Source organism: Geotrypetes seraphini, chromosome 5 (genome assembly GCF_902459505.1).
Source record: "Geotrypetes seraphini chromosome 5, aGeoSer1.1, whole genome shotgun sequence".
In the NCBI taxonomy this organism is placed as follows: Eukaryota; Metazoa; Chordata; class Amphibia; order Gymnophiona; family Dermophiidae; genus Geotrypetes; species Geotrypetes seraphini.
Window position 1 is genome coordinate 246,510,175 of NC_047088.1, and position 22,521 is coordinate 246,532,695.

General features: G+C 41.5%; 1 protein-coding gene across 5 annotated transcripts in view; it reads right to left on the reverse strand.

Annotated features, from left to right (window-relative positions):
- KALRN (kalirin RhoGEF kinase) overlaps positions 1-22,521 on the reverse strand; it is a 1,310,049-nt gene that overhangs the window by 301,997 nt on the left and 985,531 nt on the right. For all 5 annotated transcript variants that reach the window (XM_033944399.1, XM_033944394.1, XM_033944393.1 and 2 more), the window contains one exon: positions 12,209-12,455. In XM_033944399.1, coding sequence (XP_033800290.1) covers positions 12,209-12,455 — 247 coding nt within the window. The remainder of the gene's footprint in view (positions 1-12,208; positions 12,456-22,521) is intronic.

The window sequence follows — 22,521 nt, forward strand, 5'->3', positions numbered from 1 at the left end:
GTTTCCCCCTATCCAACAGAATCTTTTATTGTCGTTGTTCTAACTTTTTATTTTTACACTTTCATATCAGTTCGACAACAATAATTAGAAAAAGCAAACAGGGTAATCATACATTGAGTGAGACCATCAAAAGAACCAATAAAACCCCCCTCCCCAAATAAACCACAGAGCAGATCTTTGCACTAGCAGAACTCACGGATATCAGTCGGCTCCCACTTCCATCTTGGACCCCCCCCATACACACATTTTTTTCCCATTTAAATGCTAGGCCTATGTGTACATTTCATGAGGGGCCAACGACATAAGTTTTCTAAATATTTTTCCATTCCTGTTTAAAACATAAACACAACAAGGACATTGTCAATGTTTGTCATTAGAACTGAACCACCACCGCCCTATTTGTCTACTGTATTGTACAAACTTAATTTGCAAAGCAAACTTAATTTTGTAGGTACAACCCAGAAAAATACTGCACTCTGTATAATGCTTCCTGCGTTGTTGAAGGAGGTTGAATGTTTGGTTTGTATGAGAACATGGCAGCAAATATCTATCATGTTACTGATGACACCCATAACAGTTTGGATAACAAAGGGGTTTTGTATTGTGACCATGTACAAAGCAACCAAGAAGGGAATGACGTGGCGCCATGAAACTTCCAAGTTATTCTACATATTCACCCATAAGTACAGCACATTTGGCACATTGGGCCTGATTCTCTAAAAGTGCGTCCCGATTTTAGGCAGCTGTAGGCGTCCAATCGGGATGCACGTTTTTAAAAAAAAAATGCTCCCCAGGCAGGCCACCTATATTGAAGGCGAGGCCCGCAAGACACCTAGGCCCTGATTCTGTATAGGACGCCCGGGAGAGGCGTCCTATTCAGAATCGGCCTAAACTAAACCCCGATTCTTTAACCGGCGTCCATGTTACAGACGCGGGTTAGAGAATCGGGTTAGATTAGACATGGCCTGCTACACTTATCGCGGCAAGGGATCTCTCTGCCGCTATAAGTATAGCGGGCCATGGCCCCCTGACCGATCGCTGGCAGGAGGGTGCCCAATCCTTCCTGCCCAAAGACGCACCCCCCTCCCCGACACTACCGACCGCCCCCCCGACACTACCGACCGCCCCCCCAGACATTACCGATCTTCCCCCCCCCCGACAATATCGGTCGCTGGCAGGAGGGTGCCCAATCCCTCCTGCCCGAAGACGCCCCCCCCCGGTGCTAACAACCCCCACTCCACCAAACCTGTTCTTACAGATGGGTCTTGCACGTCGAGCAAGCAGGCACGCCTCGTCGAAATGAGGCGGGCCCGCCCCTTCCTGGCCCATCCCGCCGAAGCCTAAGGTCTGATTGGCCCAGGCTCTAGAAGCCTGGACCAATCAGGCCTTAGGCATAGCGGGTCCGCCCATCCCTACTAAGTCTAAGGTCTGATTGGCCAATCAGGCCTTAGATTAAGTGGGGATGGGCGGACCCGCTATGCCTAAGGCCTGATTGGTCTAGAGCCTGGGCCAATCAGGCCTTAGGCTTCGGCAGGATGGGCCGAGAAGGGGCGGGCCCGCCTCATTTCGACGAGGCATGCCTGCTTGCTCGACGTGCAAGCCCCATCTGTAAGAACAGGTTTGGTGGAGTGGGGGTTGTTAGCGCCGGGGGGGGGGTGCGTCTTCGGGCAGGAGGGATTGGGCACCCTCCTCCCAGCGATCGGACAGGCCGCGGCCCGCTATACTTATAGCGGCAGAGAGATCCCTTGCCGCGATAAGTATAGCGGCCGCGTCTACTTACAATGTAGACCAGCATTTTGCTGGCCTACATTTTAAGCTTCTCATCTACTAGGGAGACGCGTAGGGCCGCCTAGGTTCAGCCTAAGGCCCGCCTAAGGCCCTTAGATGAGCTTAGGCATCTTGCGGGTCTCCCTAGGCTCCCGGAGGCGCCTTCAGGCCTGCCTGGGGAGCATTTTTTTTTTTTTAAAATGTGCATCCCAATTGGCTGATTAGACAGCTGTAGGACGCCTACAGCTGCCTAAAATCGGGATGCACTTTGGAGAATCAGGGCCATTGTGTCTGAAGTTTCTGTAACCCTTCCAAAAAAATACTCTGATGTCTGGTCACTGAAATACTGCTCCGCTGCTGCAATCACCTCCAAATCACTTGAAAATTGATACCGTTTCAAACTCCTTTTAAAGTTTGAAAACAGAAAATAGTCAAATGGAGCAAGATCTGGTGAGTAGGGTGGATGGTCTATGCACTGAAACCCCCAACTGCGTCAAAACTTCCATCGTTTTGCCAGCCTTGTGAGCAGGTGCATTGTCCTGGAAAAAGAGAACCCTTTTCTGCAGCTTCCCTCTCCTTTTTTCTTCCAATCCTCCTCCTTTAATCGGCACAGCAAGTTACAGTAGTATTCTGCATACACGTAAGAACATATGAATTGCCGCTGCTGGGTCAGACCAGTGGTCCATCGTGCCCAACAGTCCGCTCATGCGGCGGCCTCTAGGTCAAAGACCAGTGCTCTAAATGAGTCCAGCCTCACCTGCATACGTTCTGGTTCAGTAGGAACTTGTCTAACTTTGTCTTGAATCCCTGGAGGGTGTTTTCCCCTATGACAGACTCCGGTTTTCTACCACTCTCTGGGTTAAGAAGAACTTCCTTAAGTTTGTACAGAATCTATCCCCTTTTAACTTTAGAGAATGCCCTCTCGTTCTCCCTACCTTGGAGAGGGTGAACAACCTGTCCTTATCTAATAAGTCTATTCCCTTCAGTACTTTGAATGTTTCGATCCTGTCCCCTCTCAATCTCCTCTCCACTGTTTGGCCCCTTGGAAGATAGTCACCTTCTTGATTCCAAAACAACGTGGCCATGACCTTTCCTGCTAACTTCTGGGTCTTGAATTTCCTTGGCCTTGGAGAACCTGAGTGCCGTCTTTGCATGGACTGTTGGCTTATCTCAGGATCATAGTGGTGTAACCATGTTTCGTCAACAGTAACTAGTCATTCCAAAAAGTGGGCACCAGCTCATTGAAAATGCTGCAAAATCAACTTGGAAGTGTCCACTCGACGTCATTTCTCATCAGCTTTCAAACATTTGGGCACCCTCTTGGCTGACAGCTTCTGCATACCCAGCTGCTCATGGATTATAAACCCAACACGTTCCCTGGATATCTGTAGTGCAAGTGCTTTAGCCGATATTCGCTGATCTGCCAAAAATCAGGTCATGGACGTCTTCAACAGAAGAAACAGAGGTTGATTTTCCAGTGGGGCACAGTGGAACCGGGTGGGTTAAATACAGAATTACAGTGGATATAGCCCTAGTGTTAGCATTGGGAGTCCTTATCTGCTGGGGATCCTTCTCTGAGAAGCAGAACAAGGAAATATATACTGCTTGGAATTATTTTCTTTAATTTAAGATTTATTTTCTGAAATACATTTGAGCTATTCGGGACCCAGGGATATGGTTCCGGTTTCTGTACCCAGATTCCCCAGTTTGGAATTGGTCCCTTTTAGGGTCCTCATTTGGGGGCTTCCTGACGTTAGCGCTAATGAGCGAGTAGAGAGAGAGAGAGAGAGAGCTTTATGTAATGTAATGTATTGTATGACAGGTTTTTTACCGTCTTGGTTTCCTAGCGGGGGAGGGGAGCCATTGTTGAAGTAGTTTTGGCACTTTAACTCACAATTGGGCTTGAAAAAAGCCCGGCCCCATTTTCGATCTCTTCTCCCTTGTTGGTTTCAGCACGTTTAGTAATGCGCTGGTGCGGGGGTTTTAAATTAACCTCGGCGTCTTTGGGCAGTTAGCTTTCATTTTCCCAGCGCACGGTTAGTTCGCTAGGTTTGGACCATTCTGTTTGCCTCGGTTCCAGTAAGTGACACAAATGATTTACCGGTAAGTTGTTTATAGCTTCCGTTGGTTCAGATTTCCTGCGGGCTCCTCCCCTGTACAAATAGCCAAAGTCAACAATTGCAGATCTTAATCGCAATTTGAGCAGTTTTAAATTCAGGTGAAAAGGGGTTTATATATACACTTTAGAGCAGTGGTCTCAAACTCGCGGCCCGGGGGCCACATGTGGCCCGCAAGGTACTATTTTGAGGTCCTCGGTATGTTTATCATATTCACAAAAGTAAAATAAAACAGTTTCTTAATCATATGTCTCTTTAGCTATAAATGGCAATATTATTATTAAGACTTAGCCAAAAGGAAAGATTTATAAACTATAAAGAGTTTTTTTTACCTCATGCAAAATTGTCATTTCTTTAATAAGACATTAACTATTTTTTTTTCTGAGGCCCTCCAAGAACCTACAAATCCAAAATGACCCGTGAAAGCAGGCATCTCTTGGTGAATGTGGGAGAATTGGTAGGTCTGCTCACCGGCCCCATTCTTCCCTGCTGTGGTACTTCTTCATATCCCAGATCCAAGGATACTTCTCCTTGAAGACCAGCAGCTCCTCCTGAGCCCCAGCTGTTTCCAAGCATAAGAACAAACACTCTCTCACACAAGAGGTTTATACTAAGAGCTTATATTGTTACTCCCTTCTAGGTATGGTAAGGAAATTTACATACACACATCATCTTCTATGGATAGAGACTGTGTAATGCAGAAGCTATATTCTAGTAAGGGGAATTTTTTGATCCCCTTACACCTACCTCCATAAAAACAAAAATTTTACTCAGAATGAATACAATTTCAGCAGTAATCTCTTAATACAGTACAGGCCTAGGCTTGAAAATTGAAACCATGCACTTTAGCAATTCAATACCATCTGCAGGATCAAAATATAATAACTGTTAATGATGGGGTTCGCAAGAGATACAGGCAATATATCCAAATAGCACTGAAAGCCATATGAGTAAACAGCATACAGTAATATAAAAATGTTTATATTTTATCAACTTTGGCAGAACCTTTTAGCTCAATTTTCATTCTTCATATATGCCTCCGCCATGTAAAAAACCCATAACGCTTTCAAAAGAAAGTGCATAAGTGCTTTCTGGAATTTCTTGCTTCCATAGTTTCAAGTGTATTAAAAATTTGATATATCATTTATTTCAAGGTGGTTATACATTTTAAAATAGGGTAAAAACAGATAATACAATTAAAATAACTTTAACAAAATAATAATAATAATAACTATTTTTGTATACCGCAATACCACAGCAGTTCAGAGTGGTTTATAGAGGAAGAGACTGTACACAGACAGTGATGTTACAGAAAAGACATTCAAATTACATTAGCAAGCCAAGAGTAGTCAGGTATATCCAGAGGCATATCAGAGATACAATAAGGCAGGAAGGGAGTCAGAGAAATTTATCATACAAGATTAGACAAAACAATGACATACTTGATTAGACAAATGGGTATGAGTGGAAAAAAAAAGGGGAGAACTACAATGATTAAAGAAAAGTAAGATATAAAGGTATAAACAAAAGGGAAGGATTAAAAACAAGTAAGCCCTATACGAGTAGACTTATAAAACATAAAAATGTAAAAAAAAATAAAAAAAATATCCTTAAAAGGACATTTACACTTGAAAGGCATCTTTGAAAAGGAATATTTTAAGAAAAGATTAAAATTTCTCAAGATTGGTTATCTCTCTTAGAGCATTTGGTGACGAATTCCAGAGGGTTGGTGCAACTACTGAAAATATAGTGTTTCTTCTAGTGTTAATATGGTTCAAGGTTGGGATTGCTAATAAATTTTGCTCCGAGGAACGAAGAAAACGTAATGTAGCGTAAGGTATCAAAAATTTATTAATGAATTCTGGCTGTCCAGTGTTTCTTGTTTTAAAAATCAATAATAGAGTTTTATAGATGATACGGTGATAGATGGGAAGCCAATGGGCTTTTATCAGAAGAGGAGTTACGTGGTCAAATTTTTTGGCCTTATAGATGACTTTCTGGATTATTTGTAGACATTTTAACTCTTTTTTGGTAATACCATGGTATAAGGCATTGCTGTAATCCAGACAAGAAATAACTAATGAATGGATTAAAGTATTTAAAGTATAGGGCAAGAAAAAAACAGAAGAGCAAATTTCTCTGCAAAGTCAATCAACAAGAGCAAAACAGCAGAGAAGACAGTCAACCCATGGCATGGAAGGACAAGAGGAGCCAACCGTAGAGTGAACACAAGTCTTTAATCAATGATGTTTTGACATGAGCCGTGTTTTGGCCACTAGGCAAGAATTAGGAGTTAACAATACTTGTATAATGTAACTTCTGCAATTGGCCTATTAAACACAGAGCAGATAAAAGCTTCCAATAATAGCAGTCTTTGAGCACGTCATTTTCAGATAGCCACCATTAATCTGAAAATGATGCACTCACAGACTGCTATTATTGGAAGCTTTTTCCCCACTCCTCCCCTTGCCACGTGCGAGCCCCCCTTCCCTTCCCCCGAATTTGTCAGGCAGTGTACTGAAAATATAGTGCTTTTATCTTGCCATATCACAGAATATATTCAAACCCCTTCAGTTTGCCATTCATAGCAATTTAAGCTATTCCCCCTTCTGTTCTCTCACCTGCATATTTCTGTTATTTATTTATTTGTTTATTAGATTTTCAATTTAATTACCAAGCATAACTTGTACAGAAAGCAAAATTAGACTTATAATTATTATTCCATCATTGTTGACAATATCCATAAAACAAAATAAATTAGACTAATTATGCTCAAGTCCTCAAATTGGATCCAAAATGTTATAATCTAGCGAGAAACAGAAAGCAAATTTAAAACATAAAGGCTGGACAAAGCATTGAGTTAGGTGTATATTCCATCAAATAGGGCTCAGGATTGTTCTTTTTGCAAGCAGGATAAAGACAAAAAGGTCAACTGGATTGGTTCATAGAAGATGTATTTACCAGCTTGATATAGAACAATGCATTTACAAGGGTGCCTCAAATAAAAGGTGGCACCCAAAGATATAACCACAGGCTTCATTAACAAAAATTATCGATGACGCCTCTGCGTCTCTCGTGTTAAATCAGGAAACATCTGTACTTTAAGACCTATAAATTTCTTTTGCCTATTTTTGAAGAACAATTTCAACAACCATGTTTTATCAGTTGAGAGAGCTACTGATATAATCAAAGTGGATGGCACCACTGCCTCTGCATATTTCTATTTTTACCAGGCTGTAGTATCTTTTCACAGCACAGTGATCCAGTAGCGCCATCTAGTGAATGAATTCAAGAAGCCTAATGATTCCCCTGGCTTACCTCGTACATGCATCTTTCCCTATGACTACATTAAACTGCTGTAGAGTGGATTCTTTGGCTCTCCGTCTACCAATTCTAAAGGAAAACCACAGCAGTGCAACTTGAAGTTCTTATTTTGTACATTTATTTTTAGCTTCAGCTTATGTAGTAGCTCAAGACAAGTTAAACAGTAGATATTTTAATGTCCCTGAGGCGTTTTAAGCTATATTTATACCTAAGCTAATGCAGGGTTACATGATATACACAAGGTCACAAGAAGTATCAATGGGGTTTGAACCAGTTTTTTTGCGGTAAAAGGTCATGGATTTACATATTCTAGATTTAGAATGGTTTACATATTCTATATAGGTACTTTCTAACTTTGGATAGCTTTTGGGTACTTACAACTGTTTTTACATCGTATAAGTTCCGTCCAGGAAGTCTTGTAAAACCTTCAATTATCCCTGAAGGACGCCCTAACTATTCCTCCAGATACTTCCCTTTTAGCTCTGGGTGCACAGCGGCATTCAGAGGCCTAAAATGTCCCTGGATACATCCAAGTGCCAACTTGGGCAGGTTTTTAGATGTATTTATGTTTCGACTATGAGCCTCATATTATTTATTAAACAACACTGAATAGTTATCTATTAATTACATATAAATCTCAAAAACCATTGATAGAGGTCAAAATGAGCTGTAGAGAATTTTTTTAAAATCTTAGTTGTTATTTAAACAAACAGGAACAAGCCTCAGCCTATGGAGTACATTTCCCATTCTGGGATTTCTTCCAAGAGAAAGAAATCTTCTTTTCGCTTACTCCTGATTACATCATTGGCTTGAACCTACCCTCCCTACCAAAACTAGAAATTGATTACAAGTTATTTATTAATTTAATATTTATTCCTTAGATTAATATATCTCATTACCTAATCTTAATTAATTCTTTTAAATATAGTACAAAAATCTAAAAATCCTTTTTAATTCATTACTCTTTCATGGTTAGGGATTTTATCATTAAAGAACTACAGTTCATTTCAACACTCAAAACCGGCAGAAACAGCTATACTATAATTTTCTAAAGTGCGCTTATAAGATCATGAAGGGCATAGAGAGAGTAGAGAGGGACAGATTCTTCAAACTTTCGAAAAATAAAAGAACAAGAGGGCATTCAGAAAAGTTGAAAGGGGACAGATTCAAAACAAATGCTAGGAAGTTCTTTTTTACCCAAAGTGTGGTGGACACCTGGAATGCGCTTCCAGAGGACGTAATAGGGCAAAGTCCGGTACTGGGGTTCAAGAAAGGATTGGACAATTTCCTGCTGGAAAAGGGGATAGAGGGGTATAGATAGAGGATTACTGCACAGGTCCTGGACCTGTTGGGGCCGCTGAGTGAGCGGACTGCTGGGCACGATGGACCTCAGGTCTGACCCAGCAGAGGCATTGCTTATGTTCTTATGTTCAAAGTGCCTTATAGAAAGTGTTTGTGTGCTATAATTACTTCAGTTAATTCAATATATTCACTATTTTTCCAAACGTAAAGTACTTAGCTTTTTGCTCTTGGTAGGGAGGGTAAGTTCAAGTCAATGATATAATCAGGAGTAAGAGAAAAGAAGTTTTCTTTCTCTTGGAAGAAATCCCAGAATGGGAAATTTACTCCATAGGCTGAGGCTTGTTCCTGTTTGTTTAAATAACAATTACAATAAAAAATTTCTCATTTTGACCTCTATCAATGGCTTCCTCGTATTATTTCTGACATATTGGGACCATTTACAGTTTATTCAGAACTTGATAAACTGCCATATGGAAATACTAGCATAGTGATTTATAATTTTTATTACAAAGATGATAAAACAGAATAGAGATAGAGAAGAAAGCAAATTAAGAGGCAGAAAGACGAAACAATTAGAGAATGGCAAGGAAAAGCAACAGATGAACCTGATTAATTTTGTACATCAGGGTTAGTCTTTTGACCATTATCCAGTGAGCAACTGGAAGCCAGGGCCAGATTCTCTAATATCGTCGGTAAAATTCATTGGGTCGCTGTAGTCTGATTTCAAAACGGCGATTGACGTTGAAACAATTTTGCATGCAAATAAGTTTCACAGAGATCCACCATAATCCCATCCGATCGGCCACTGGAAAAGCGACAGACACATGCACAAAGCCGTCAGGGGAAGCCCTGAGGCAGCTTCCTGTCACTCACAGGAAGACTTTTCTCTTAATGGGCTATTTATGTATTTAAAACTTTTTATATACGGTTTACATCAAATTAAAACACGCATAAGATAAAAACAAACCATATCATAAAATCTACATAATTAAACAATTTCTTCTCTTCAACTAGTAAATCACAAGATTACAAAAGCAAACATGGTTAAGCAGATTCTTTCTTCAAATACCGACTAATAAATCACAAAAATGCAGTAAAAAAACAGCTGTTTTTAACTGTATCTTAAACTGAAACCAGTTTATGCACAGTTGCAACTGGCCCACCAGAACATTCTACATTTTAACACCAGCAATACAGAAAGTCATCGCTTTAGTGTCTACATAATTTCCCTGTGCCATTTTGATTTTCAGATCGTAAAAATCTATTAGGCTTATAGAGTGCCACAACTTGTCGAAAGTGCCACGGTGTTTGATGTTAAATGGTCTGGTGGATCACAGAAATACCTTTCTGTTGCACCAGTGTAATTGCTTCAGAATTGGCGTAAAATGCGCCATCCTGTCAACTCCCACTACTAGCCTAGCTGCGGCATTTTATACCAATTGTAACGCTCTTCCTCTTGTTTTCGAAATTCCACGATAGAGAGCGTTACAATAGTCTAAAACAGAATCATCCCCTGTACAACATTCCGAAAATCAGAAGGCAAAAATCAACGATTTTAAGTGAGCATATGAAGTTGGTTAAAACATGCCTTAACAGTCTTAACTGTTTTTCATGGGTCAGGCCTGAAATCCAAAACAACCGTTTAAAACTGGTTCAGTGACAATTGTTAAACGCACGGTGAGTTTTGTGCATCCAGGCCTTTGTCTTTTTTCTTTTAGTAGTAGGGGAGTATCACCGTCCCATTTTCCTGGCTCCAGAAATTAGTTTTAGTTCTGTGTTTTTACAGTAAATAATGTATGGTAAAACCTTTCATCTCACAGAGAAGGACCCATTTGCCAGTCACCTCTAACAGATGTGCTCTGAGCATCCACCATGCACAGAATCAGTATCTGTCCACTTTTCACAAATGAAGAAAACAAACCAAAACTGCAGATATGTACAACGATGTAGGCAAACTTTATTGTGACAACCAAAAATTAAATAAAAACCTTTTTACCAAACAAGGGACCCAACACGGTCCGTGTTTCGGACAACCTTCATCAGGGGTCCATGGTAATAAAGGGAAAAAAAACACATATGTCACAAAAAATACAGTAGAAACAAACAGATAGAATGTAACGCCGACGGTCACTAGATCTTGTAAAATCTCGCTGAAATAAAAATTTTTCACAAATGCAACCTGGGAAGTTTACTGAAGCAAGGCCACCCTCATTTTTTGCCCATTGGCATGTGCTCTTTTTAAAAGAATAATGTATTGTCCTCTTCTGGCAGTTTTGCTTGAGTTGAGCTTCGTAGACAAGGAGAGAGATTTTCCAAAGCATAGCCCGACAGACAGTGGGTAAAAATGGCTTACCAGTCAGGGAGGCAGCTGCATCTCTGTGGGCATGTTTTGGGTGGGACTAGAGAAGGACCCAGAATTAGGACATCCAACAGTGATAATCAAATGGGGAAAAACCATCCAGGTCTAAAAGGAAAGGCATATTTATTTAGACCCGTTTCAATCCAGAATATGAAAAGGTGTTCCAACTGAGCAGCTGACCACTGGGGGGGAGGGGATTAAGGAATGACCTCTTCTTAATCCCCCAGTGGTTAATGTCCCCTTGAAAATGAAACTAGGTTCCCTGACCACATCAGGCATTATGAACATTCTGAACTCAAGATGGTCTGAAGGGTCGCCTAGTGGACCCAGGTTCAAACCCCACTTTAAATGTCTTTTTTTTTAACCATTAAATTGCGAGCTCTCCAGGACCAGAGATATAGCTACTGTATCTAAATATTAAAGACACTTGCAAGCCTGAGGGCTAGTGAGTGCATTCTGGTAATGTAGGTATGCATTTCTCTGTCTGTCTTTGGGGGCCTCAAAATTTAAAATAACAACATTGTAGTGTTATATGAACTTGGGTGTCCTGGATTAAAGTCCACTGACCACTGGGCTGTCCTTCTGCTCTGCTGGGACGTCTGTGTGGCTAATTTCGTGCAAATGCTGCCAAACAGACATCCTTGTCCCTGTTTTTTTGGCATTTATAATTTGGGCATTTTTAGTATGTACATTGGCTACTCATTTTAGACTAGAGAATGACACAGGGACAAATTTTCCCTGTCCCCGTGGGAACTCATTTTCCCATCCAGCTCTTTTCCTGTCCCTGCCTCATTCCTGCAAACTCTGTCCTCATCTGCACAAGCCTCAAACACTTTAAAATCATAAGTGTTCGAGGCTTGTGCGGTTAAGATAGAGCTTACAGGAATGGAGCATGGAAAGTGACAAAACTCCGTGTCATTCTCTATTTTGGACGTTCTCAAGTATTTTCAAACAGGAAACTCCTGGTGTTTTTCTGTTTGAAAATGACTGTGAGATGGACAGGTTTATATATAAATAAATAAATATATATATATATATATATTATGAGCAGATGTCCCAATTCTGATTTGAACATTCTTTTGAAAATGCCATTCCACCAAAGTACCAAAATAATTTATCAAAACAAAAACAGTACAAATGAAATCCATGAAGAAGATAATCCAGCGGCATCTAAACATATCAGAAGTCTGTCTTTAAACTGCTAATATCCACCTGCACCCTAATTATATGAGGGCAGGTCACAGTCTTACCGACAAACCAAAACTTCTATAGATGACTACATACAGTCCATCGTGTTTCCTTCTTCTGCTCCTACTGGAGTTGTCGTTGCGGGGCCTACCTTTTCCTGAAGGGAAGAAGCACTCCATCTCCACACTGCTGCGGGAGTGCGATATGCAGAGCGCACTGCTGGGCACCAGGCCTTCCTGAGGGGGACTACGGTCCGTCGTTCGGACCAGACACCAGCTGGGCCTGTCACTGGACCTCTCCAGCAACTCCACCGTCTGCCCCACCTGAATGCTAAGCTCACTGCTGAGGCCGGCAGTGAAGTCCTGTAGCACCACTGTCAGTTCACAGCCGCCCGACAACTGCAAAAGAAGAGAAAAAAGAGAAACGTCATGTCTCCACCTGCATCCTACGGGGAAGGCGATCTGTAAGCAGGACTATTCTTTTCTTATTACTCTGTTACCCAAGACACAAAGGCTAAGTTTACACATGTAGGTTCAATTTTCAGTACCGTGCTGAATCTCAGAGCTTATAGTGGTCTATGAGGAAGGCGACAAACTATGATGGACTTCACCTTGAGAAAGCGGTATAATGCGAAACATGTCGGTGAAATAGTGTCCCTGACTTAGACCACAGAGAAAGCTAAGTAGTAGCTAATGAATGATATTTTTTGAATGTGAAAGAAATATTTATATTTAAAGACAAAAATCATAAATAAAATAATAATAAAAAATATTGATTAACAAAATATTTATTTACTAGTCTTTAAGCCCGTTACATTAACGGGTGTTAGAATAGATGTATCTGCCTATCTTTCTTTCTGTCTCTCTGTCTCCTTAGCCGCTGTCTGTCTGTCTTTCTTTCTTTCTCGCTCCTTGGCCGCTGTCTGTCTGTCTGTCTCTCTGGCCTCCTTTCTATCATTCTTTCTGTCTATGTCTCTCCCTGGCCCCTTGTCTGTCTGTCTTTCTTTCTTTCTGTCTGTCTCTTTCCCTGGCCCCCTGCCTATCTCTCTCCCCCCCTCCCCCCCAAGCAAACCAAGATTGCTGCCTGCCCCCCAGCACACCCCTCCCCCAAAGCAGCCCCTTTTCCCTTTCCCCCTCTACTTCCCTATGCAGCAGTAGCAGCCGGATGCCTCGCAGCACTTTGAAGGACACCCTCCTGCCGTTGCTCTCACTGCTGCAAGCCGCTGCAAATGGAACACAGCACGGAAGCACATATCCACGGCGGCAGGGATCACGCCATTTCAACTGTGCATGCGCAGGTAAGAGTTTTATTATAGAGGATAATTATTGATCCAATGACAAGGCAATACATAAAGCTTTTGTGTAATGAAAATTTATTGAACACAAAGTGGTGTTTCTGAGAATCGTTAAATCTTTGAAGGGCGTTATATCTTAAGGGACTATTCCTTAACACTCGATTGTATGGAATAACTCCCATTACTATCTATTATAAGAGTGCTAGTTATATGATGAATCTCAGAGCTTAGCATATAGAGACATGTACATTGACATATAGAGATTGTGTACTTGACATGATTGTCAAGTACACAATCTGTGAATAAATTGAACAAATGCGCTTTTCCTTACCTACTGCAAAATCTACATAATACCTTTTGTATATGGCTATAACTTGGGCCTAATATAAGCTACACAGGGCATTTTAAGCAAGTCTATCAGTTTTTGAAAATGTACCACGTAATAGTAGGCACTCATTACACAAGTTTTCTTGATAGTTTATCAGATTTATAAAAAAAAAAATTTCATCAATATCGTCAACAATTTTTCTCTCTAAGGAAACTCCCTGTTTCAAGCCACCCAAGTTTCAAGTTTATTTAAAATTTGATGAATCGCTTAATCGTAATACAAAGCGATGAACAAGTCTAAAAATTTAAAATAATACATCAACAAATACAAGGGTTCAAAACAAATAACATAGACACAACACTTAAGATAAACAGGACCAAAAGGGAAGTGGGGGAAGAAATACAATGGAAATGAGACGGGTAACGGATATAACAATAGAGAGGGATTAAAAAAAAAAAGGTTGGAATTAAAAGGTGAGACCTAACTATAAAAAGCTAGCAGTCAAAAGCATCTTTAAAAAGAAAGAATTTTAACTTGCTTTTAAACCTATCAATGAGACGTTCTTCCCTTATGTGTATTGGAAGGGAGTTCCACAATTGTGGAGCGACAACTGAAAAAATACATCGTCTCCGTGTGTTAATGAATTTGAAAAAGGGAACAACCAGCAAATGTTGATCATTAGATCTAAGTGATCGGGTGGGGGAATAGGGTATTAAGACTCTGTCAATAAAGGAAGGAGATTTGTAAAGTATCAATTTAAGGGTTAGTAAACATGGATGTATTTAACCATACCCCTCATCCCTTCCCCAACCTCATTTCAGATATTACAGTGGGAGGATGTTTTATCTCCCCTCTCATCCATAGAATCCATAGTTTTGCTCATGTAGACCAGGGCTTCTCACTCTAATCAGGAACACCCCTTCAGAAAATCCAAGAATCACCTTGGCTTCTAATTGGGTCTAATTCCAGAAGTTACAAGAAGCCTTGACATGAGCTACTGGTGCCAGAATGCCTGTGACTCCCTTTGATTTTCCCCTGCAGAAAGCAGGTGCAGGAGGCTCAAACAGGAACAAGAGATCACACAAAGTGCAGCTCAGAAGTCCGAGTAGCCGCGGGTAGCTGAAAAGCACAACCCAGATCATGCACTCATTTAAGATGTCCGCTATCACCGGACATGGACCGATAACATAAGAAACAGCCAGGGGGAAAATACTCACAGCAGTATACGCACTGCACATTATCTTTTGCTGTTACATCTGGAAAACTTGGTCCTCCACAGGCCATGTGAAATCCAGTGCAGGATTTGATATCAGGTAACATTTTTTTTTCCAAGCAAATGCATTTTTGCACAGCACTTTGAGAACACATGGCTGCCTAGCAGTTTATGAGTGTCCAAAACACTGTTACCTGTACAAAGTGCATCTGTGTAATTAATAACCAGAATGCAACATCACCTTATGGATTTAGATGGTGAAAGATAAATTATAGTCAGAGAGATTAATTTACTGAGACTCTTTATGACAACAGCAGGAGCTAAAGGGCAATTAAGGCCCTATTGCATGCGTTAGATGTGTCTGACAGTATTTCACCATGGTTGTGAAAAATCTTCTGCAACGTTCATTAATAAATAACAAGATGTGTCACATGCAAATGCCTCCACAGCGGTGCATTATCATTATTATTACACGCCTTCTTTACGTCCACCCTCAATTATTGCAATATTGTTTTATGTCGGTATTTCCTCATTTAATATGAGACGACTTCAGACTCTACAGAATACAGCGATGAAACTTTTAGGACATAAAGACAAATATGATCACGTTACTCTTCTTTATTTGCAATATCACTTGTTCCCGATATCCTGTAGGATTCAATTTACAATTGTTTATTGGAAGCTTCTATACTGTTACTAATGACTGGGGAGTTAATTCTGGGCGGTTTGCATGAGCTTCAGTAATGGTGCTACGATACTTGAGCTAAATATATGTGTATCTTACCTATTTATACGGTCTATATATATATATATATACTATAATAATTATTGTCATATACTCATCTTTCCTTGTATTATTTGTGAGTTCACCCTTTCGTGTTCCAAGTGGGGGAAGCCTGCTGTTTCCTCCATGTTGCTATTCCCCTTAAGGGCTCCTTTTACTAAGCTATACTAGTGGTTTTAGCGTGCGCTGCATTGCCGTGCGCGCTAGACGCTAACGCCAGCATTGAGCTGGCATTAGTTCTTGGCGTGTAGCGCGAGGTTAGCACGTGTGGCAATGCAGCGCACGCTAAAAACGCTAGCGCACCTTAGTGGTAAAGTGTTCTGGGAAGAGTATCATCTTTATTCCTTTCTTGAACTTGTTGGTGTCCTTACTTAAATTAACTCATCAAATCTTTAAATACTTCACATCTGGGGTATATGAATTCTTTAACTATTCCTTACACACCTAAATGCACTTTAAGATCATTTTGGGACAACAGACTGGTTATTCTCTCAGTTAGGTGGACTAGACGGGAGACCCTCTTCAAAGGCATTTTTCTATTTGCCACCTTCACTACGGAACCAACTTCCCAATCATATACGACTGGAATCAAATTTTAAAGCATTAAAACACTTTTAAAAACCTTTTTTGAGTTAGCTTGTTGAAAGGAAAACTCTTCAAATGTTCATATATATCTACTATAATAAAACGCTAAGCGCGCACGCGCACTCTTACCTGCATGATTCGTGATCAGTAGGTCCGTGGCCGGCAGGAGTGCGCATGCGCGCATACAAAGGTCCCTGTGGTCTTGCCCGGCGCGAATCCCCCCTCAATAAGTAAGTTCTTTGTCGGCGCACTCCCCCACCCCTCCTCGCTGCACCTGAACTCCTGTTGACCCTCCCATAGGAGTCTCCCACTGCGAGACGACCAAAAACCTCCAGACTCCAGCAGCGTCTGCAGCACTGTAAACACGCTGCTTCGCGGCCTTCTAATGCCCTGATTTCCTCTGCCGCGTCCCTGAGACGCGGCAGAGGAAATCATGGGCAGTAGAAGGCCGCGAAGTAGCGTGTTTAGAGTTCTGCGGATGATGGTGGAGTTGGGAGTTTTGTATGTCATCTTGCGGTGGGAGGGTCAGATGGGAGGGCCAGTGGGGTCGGCTGCACGGCGGCGTTAGTGGCAGGGGGAGGGGGGGGAACAACAGTTCTACTGCACAGGGGGATGGGAGGGAGGGATAGAAAAATACCGGCTTCTACTGTACGGGGGGATGGGGGGGGGTAGAAATGGAAAGATGCTGCTCAAGGGTTCTACTGCAAAGGGGGTGGGAGGGAGGGAGGGAGGCAGGCAGGCAGGTTGGCTTTGGGGGGGAGGGTGGGGGGACAAATTCTGGAAGGTAGTGAGGGGGACATAGGAAGGAGGCACTGGGGGCATTAAGGGCATAGGAAGGGGAACTGAGGGCACTAAGGACACAGGACAGAGGCACTGGGGGCACTAAGGACATGGGAAAAAGACACGGGGGGCACTAAGGATGTAGGAAGGAGTACTAAGGACATGGGAAGGAGGCACTGGGGGCACTAAGGACATAGGAGGTGGCACTAAGGACATAGGAAAGGGCACCTAGCACCTGTTAATGTAATGGGCTAAAACACTAGTTAAAATATATTATCCATGTAACAAGGTTTCTCCTCTCAGACTCAACAAAACACCAGGTTGATAGTGCCTTTGTGTTTGTTTTACTTTTACCCAGTAATGGTCAAGACTGTCCCTGTTCCTAGGAAAAGGAACAGATCCTGTAAGCCTGTCACTATTTATTTATTTATTTATTTTGATTTCTATCCCGTTCTCCCAGAAGCTCAGAACGGGTTACAAATTGACATTCACAATTGTTTGAAAACAGACTAGTTATGAAACAATAGGTTACAGTAGACAATCACAGATCTTATTCTAGAGACCTGACTGGTCATAGCGAAGAGACAAGGAGAAGTATATTGAGGAAGGTCTTTACTGCTCTATGGAAGGTCATTAGTGAGTCTAGTGACCTGATCTGTGTGGGTAGTTGGTTCCAGAGATGAGGTAGGAAATGGCTGTAGGATCGTTTACGTGCCGTACTCATTCTAATGGAGTGTTAAGTGACTTGCCCAGGGTCACTAGTGCTAAAGACAAGGAGTGCAGTTAATAGGGGATACTGCAGTGAGGAATGGGATTCCTGCCACTATTCCCTATCATTCCTTTTATTAATAGGCTACAGAAGCACACATTAACCTCCAGGCAGGATTAGCTGACAATAAAAGGGTTAAAGAAAGGGGTGTAACTGGGAGAGACAGGCATTCTGAGAGCACAGCCTTTGGTTGCCCCTGGAGGCAGAGCACAGCAGAAGCCTTACTGGGATAAATTAGCCACACCTGTTCACCCTAGGAGGCAGCCGCAAACCCTGAAGGAAGGGAACCTCAGAGAAGCTTTAGAACACTGTGGGAAAAATCTTGCTCCTGTGCCTCTACGTCACAGGTGTCAAAGTCGGTCCTCGAGGGCCAGAATCCAGTCGGGTTTTCAGGATTTCCCCAATGAATCTGCATGAGATCTATTTGCATGCACTGCTTTCAATGCATATTCATTGGGGAAATCCAGAAAACCCGACTGGATTCAGGCCCTCGAGGAGGGACTTTGACACCCCTGCAGTCTACGTCATAAAAGTTCTGCACTAGGAAGTAACAGAGCTGGCAAAAGGAAAGCTCCAAGGCAAGAGCTAACTTGGAAAGAGAAGCCATTAGAAAAGGTTTATTTAGAATCTGCCCAGGGGAAGCATTTGTCTTCACATTTAGAGAGGGAGGAACAGTTTATGGAGATAGAAGAGAATTTCCCTGACATGAGTAAGAGGGAATCGACTAAACTCAAAGCCTAGATGTTCTGTAAACGCATTCTAGTGGGAACTCGGAAAGGATTCGGGACCATCAGAACCATAGTGGGTGGAATGGTTCCTCTTCCCACAGACCCTGGTTTAGAAACAGGTCAGTGGGGGTGTATGTGGTTTGGGAGGTTAGGATAGGACTACTTTAAATTTAGAGTTGCATACTCTCTATACTCTTGCATACTCTCTAAGATCCATTCCATTCCTACCCATCCTCTCAATGAATCTCCTCCATCCCCAGTGCCACTAGGGTTATCATATGGCTCCAGAAAAAGAAGAATGGATTGAGACATCCGGGTTTTGTGGTATTCTGGCAATCCCCATTCCTGTGCAGCTACTTTAAATTCTAGGTATTTATTTATTTATTTAAAACACTTATAACCCACATATCCAGCATCTATGTGGGTAACAGCAATACATGCATAATTAAAACAAAACTCAACAAATCACACTAAAATACAGCATACTTCTTACAACCTGAGGCCTGTGCCTTAGAAATGACTGACAAATTACACTTTATCCAGTTGTGAAAAGGCCAATCGGAAAAAAATAAGCTTTCAAGCTTTTCCGGAATACTAAGAAATCAGAAATGAAACAAATGGAATCTGGAATTGAATTCCATAATAAAGGTCCGGCCAACTGAAACATTCAGGAGCGATTTATAACTTTAGTGACTGAATGAAGTCAGAGAACAACCAAGAGGTCTCTAACTTGTGATATCAAAGGACGACCAGGTACATATGTCGGCAATAAAGAGGCAATCACCTTAGGCAACAAGTCATGAACAGATTTAAATACCAAGGTCAATATCTTGAATTTTATTGACAATGTAACTGGCAACCAAGAGAGTTCAGCGAGTACAGGTGTGACATGTGAATAGCGAGGCGATCTGGCTATTACTTTGCAGCAGTGTTCTGAGCCACTAGCAGAGCCTTTAAAGAGTTTTTTGGGAAGCCACAAAGAAGAGAACTGCAATAGTCTAAGTGCGGCAAAACATAGCTTTGCATAACCAGTCTAAATTTCTATGACAACAGATCTCGTAATTTTAGGACCATCCTGATCTGAAAAAAAATGCAGTCTTAACAACTGGAGAGATATGTCTACGGAATTTTAAAGATGTATCTAGAATGATTCCCAGATTTTTAATCTTGTTCAAGCCAAGCCGGGAGACTTGAACAGCGGGGCCAAAAGAATTGCCAGAATGGATTCTCTCTCCCACATGACTGGGCTAGAGACTCCTTTCTGTGAATACAAATAACAGACATGAGAAAAAGCCATGTAATAAGCAAATATATATTAATGCTTTCTATGTCTGGGGAGAGCCAATACACGTCAATCAAATTTTATGGGCTCTCCAAAGGGAGAAATCAAAGTCAATCAGATTTATACCCTGTTTCTGAAAGAAAAAAGCCAATTAAATTTAGGAAGGCTTGAACAATCTCATAGTAACATAACATAGTAGATGACGGCAAATAAAGACACGAATGGTTCATCCAGTCTGCCCTACCTGATTCAATTTAAATTTTTAAATTTTCTCTTTTTAGCTATTTCTGGGCAAGAATCCAAAGCTTTACCCGGTACTGTGCTTGGGTTCCAACTGCCGAAATCTCTGTTAAGACTTACTCCAGCCCATCTACACCCTCCCAACCACTGAAGCCCTCTCTAGCCCATCCTCCACCAAACGGCCATATACAGACATAGACCATGCAAGTCTGCCCAGTACTGGCCTTAGTTCAATATTTAATATTATTTTTTCTGATTCTAAATCTTCTGTGTTCATCCCACGCTTCTTTGAACTCAGTCACAGTTTTACTCTCCACCACCTCTCTCGGGAGCGCATTCCAGGCATCCACTACCCTCTCCGTAAAGTAGAATTTCCTAACATTGCCCCTGAATCTACCACCCCTCAACCTCAAATTATGTCCTCTGGTTTTACCATTTTCCTTTCTCTGGAAAATATTTTGTTCTATGTTAATACCCTTCAAGTATTTGAATGTCTGAATCATATCTCCCCTGTCTCTCCTTTCCTCTAGGGTATATATATTCAGGGCTTCCAGTCTCTCCTCATACGTCTTCTGGCGCAAGCCTCCTATCATTTTCATGCTGAATTTGAATTGTAACACCTATGTACACAAAATTTGTTGGGGCTCCTTCAGCACCGGTGGAAGAAAGCCAGAAGGTATAGTCAATAGACTGAGGTCACAGTTTCTAGGAGCCCAACCTGAAGTGCAGGAAGGTCAGGAAACAAAAGTAAAGGAGAGTATTGAGCAGGGCCTTGAACATGGCTGCATAAACAAAACAAGGGTAGTATCTTCTGTCAAAAATGTGCAAACCCTTTTGAAAACCTTCAGCTTGTCAAAATGTGGCAAAACAGATTGAAAACCACTCCCTGACTTGCTGGTTAACATTTGGATTGTTCATCTGTGAAGTGTGACAGGTACAAAGTGTGAAATTAAGATAGCTAAAGGGGGAATGAGGGTAGGTAGAGAAGTGTTGCCTTCTAGGGTTAATGTACACAGATGTCATACTAAAAATTGCAATGCCAACCAGGATATCACTTCCGTGGGACAACATTTCAGAAAACCAGAACACTGCATCAATGATTTTATGGTGAGAATATTAAAATGAAATGTTAAGATAATTCAGGAACGCAAGACCTTTGAGACCAAAATGATAAAAACATTTTGAAACCTACCAGACAAGACTTAACAAAGACACTGATTTTCTTTTGCATTACAAAACATCATTTTCACTACTCTGACACCTTCATATCACCCTTCCTTTTTTTTTCCTTGTCTCCTACCCTCCCCTCCCTCTTCCTGTAAGACTGTCATTTGAATACTTTGATGTTTTACTCTTATATACCGATAGCCGTCTTCTTTTTCCTATCTCTGATCTGCCAGTCAATACGTCATGGTCCATCTCTCCGTCTCTCGCAGTATTCAAATCTAAACTAAAAGCCCACTTCTTTGATACCTGTCAGATACCTATACCCATTGTATCATTCCTTCTACCAGAAACTCCCCGACCCTGAGAAGCCCTGTCTGTCCTAATTAGATCGTAAGCTCTTCTGAGCAGGGACCATCTACTGAATATTTAATGTACAGCGCTGCGTACGCCTTTCAGTGCTATAGAATGCTAATTAATATTCAGCTAGAAAGTTAATCTGTGCTCTAGTTAGTCCAATAAAAAAGGTATCACTTGGATTCTTTTTGTTTAATTTCTACATGTTATCTTTACGAGTGGACTAACACAGCTGCCACACCAATTCTCTTAGGATTTATTCAGAAATAGTACTTATTTTCTTTGTCAGTTACTTGACACTGTAGGAATCCCATGTCACTAAGTAGCTTTCCGCTTCCAGCATCGGCCTCCTCTGTTACCTACATTGCACAAATTAAGCTTCATGAAAGCAGAACCAAGCTGGAAATCTATGATTACACTCATCCATACAGTTTGCAATGCTCTGGAAGTGTACAGGACTTAGAAGGTTATGGAACATCTTGTGAAGATGTGGAAGATTCCCTTTCTAACGAAGAAGCTGGAAGCAGAACCGCCAAGTTACCCATTACAGGAGAGAGATTTTTTATTTGTCCAGTCCTGGTTTTACATTTATATACCAAAGCAACGTGGTATTTGTAGTCCATGATTCTATCCATTGAAATCACTGCTACAGGTCCCATAATGCACCAGGATGAGGTTGGCAGAAGTCCAGCACTGGCCAAGAAAGTCTCCCTCCTGGAATGGGTAACTTGGCAGTTCTGACTAGAAGGGCTTTCGGCTTGTACATCTTTAATTGACAGAATTTATGTAGATAAAGGGCTCTCCATGAAAAAAGCATGGCAACCTCTCATCCAAAAAAACGTTGCGCAAAAAGAACTGGGGCCGAGGATAAACGCCTTCTTCCTCCCTCAAAAGTTCCCGCCTCTTTTCTGACAGAATTTAAAAGTGGGACCACCACCAG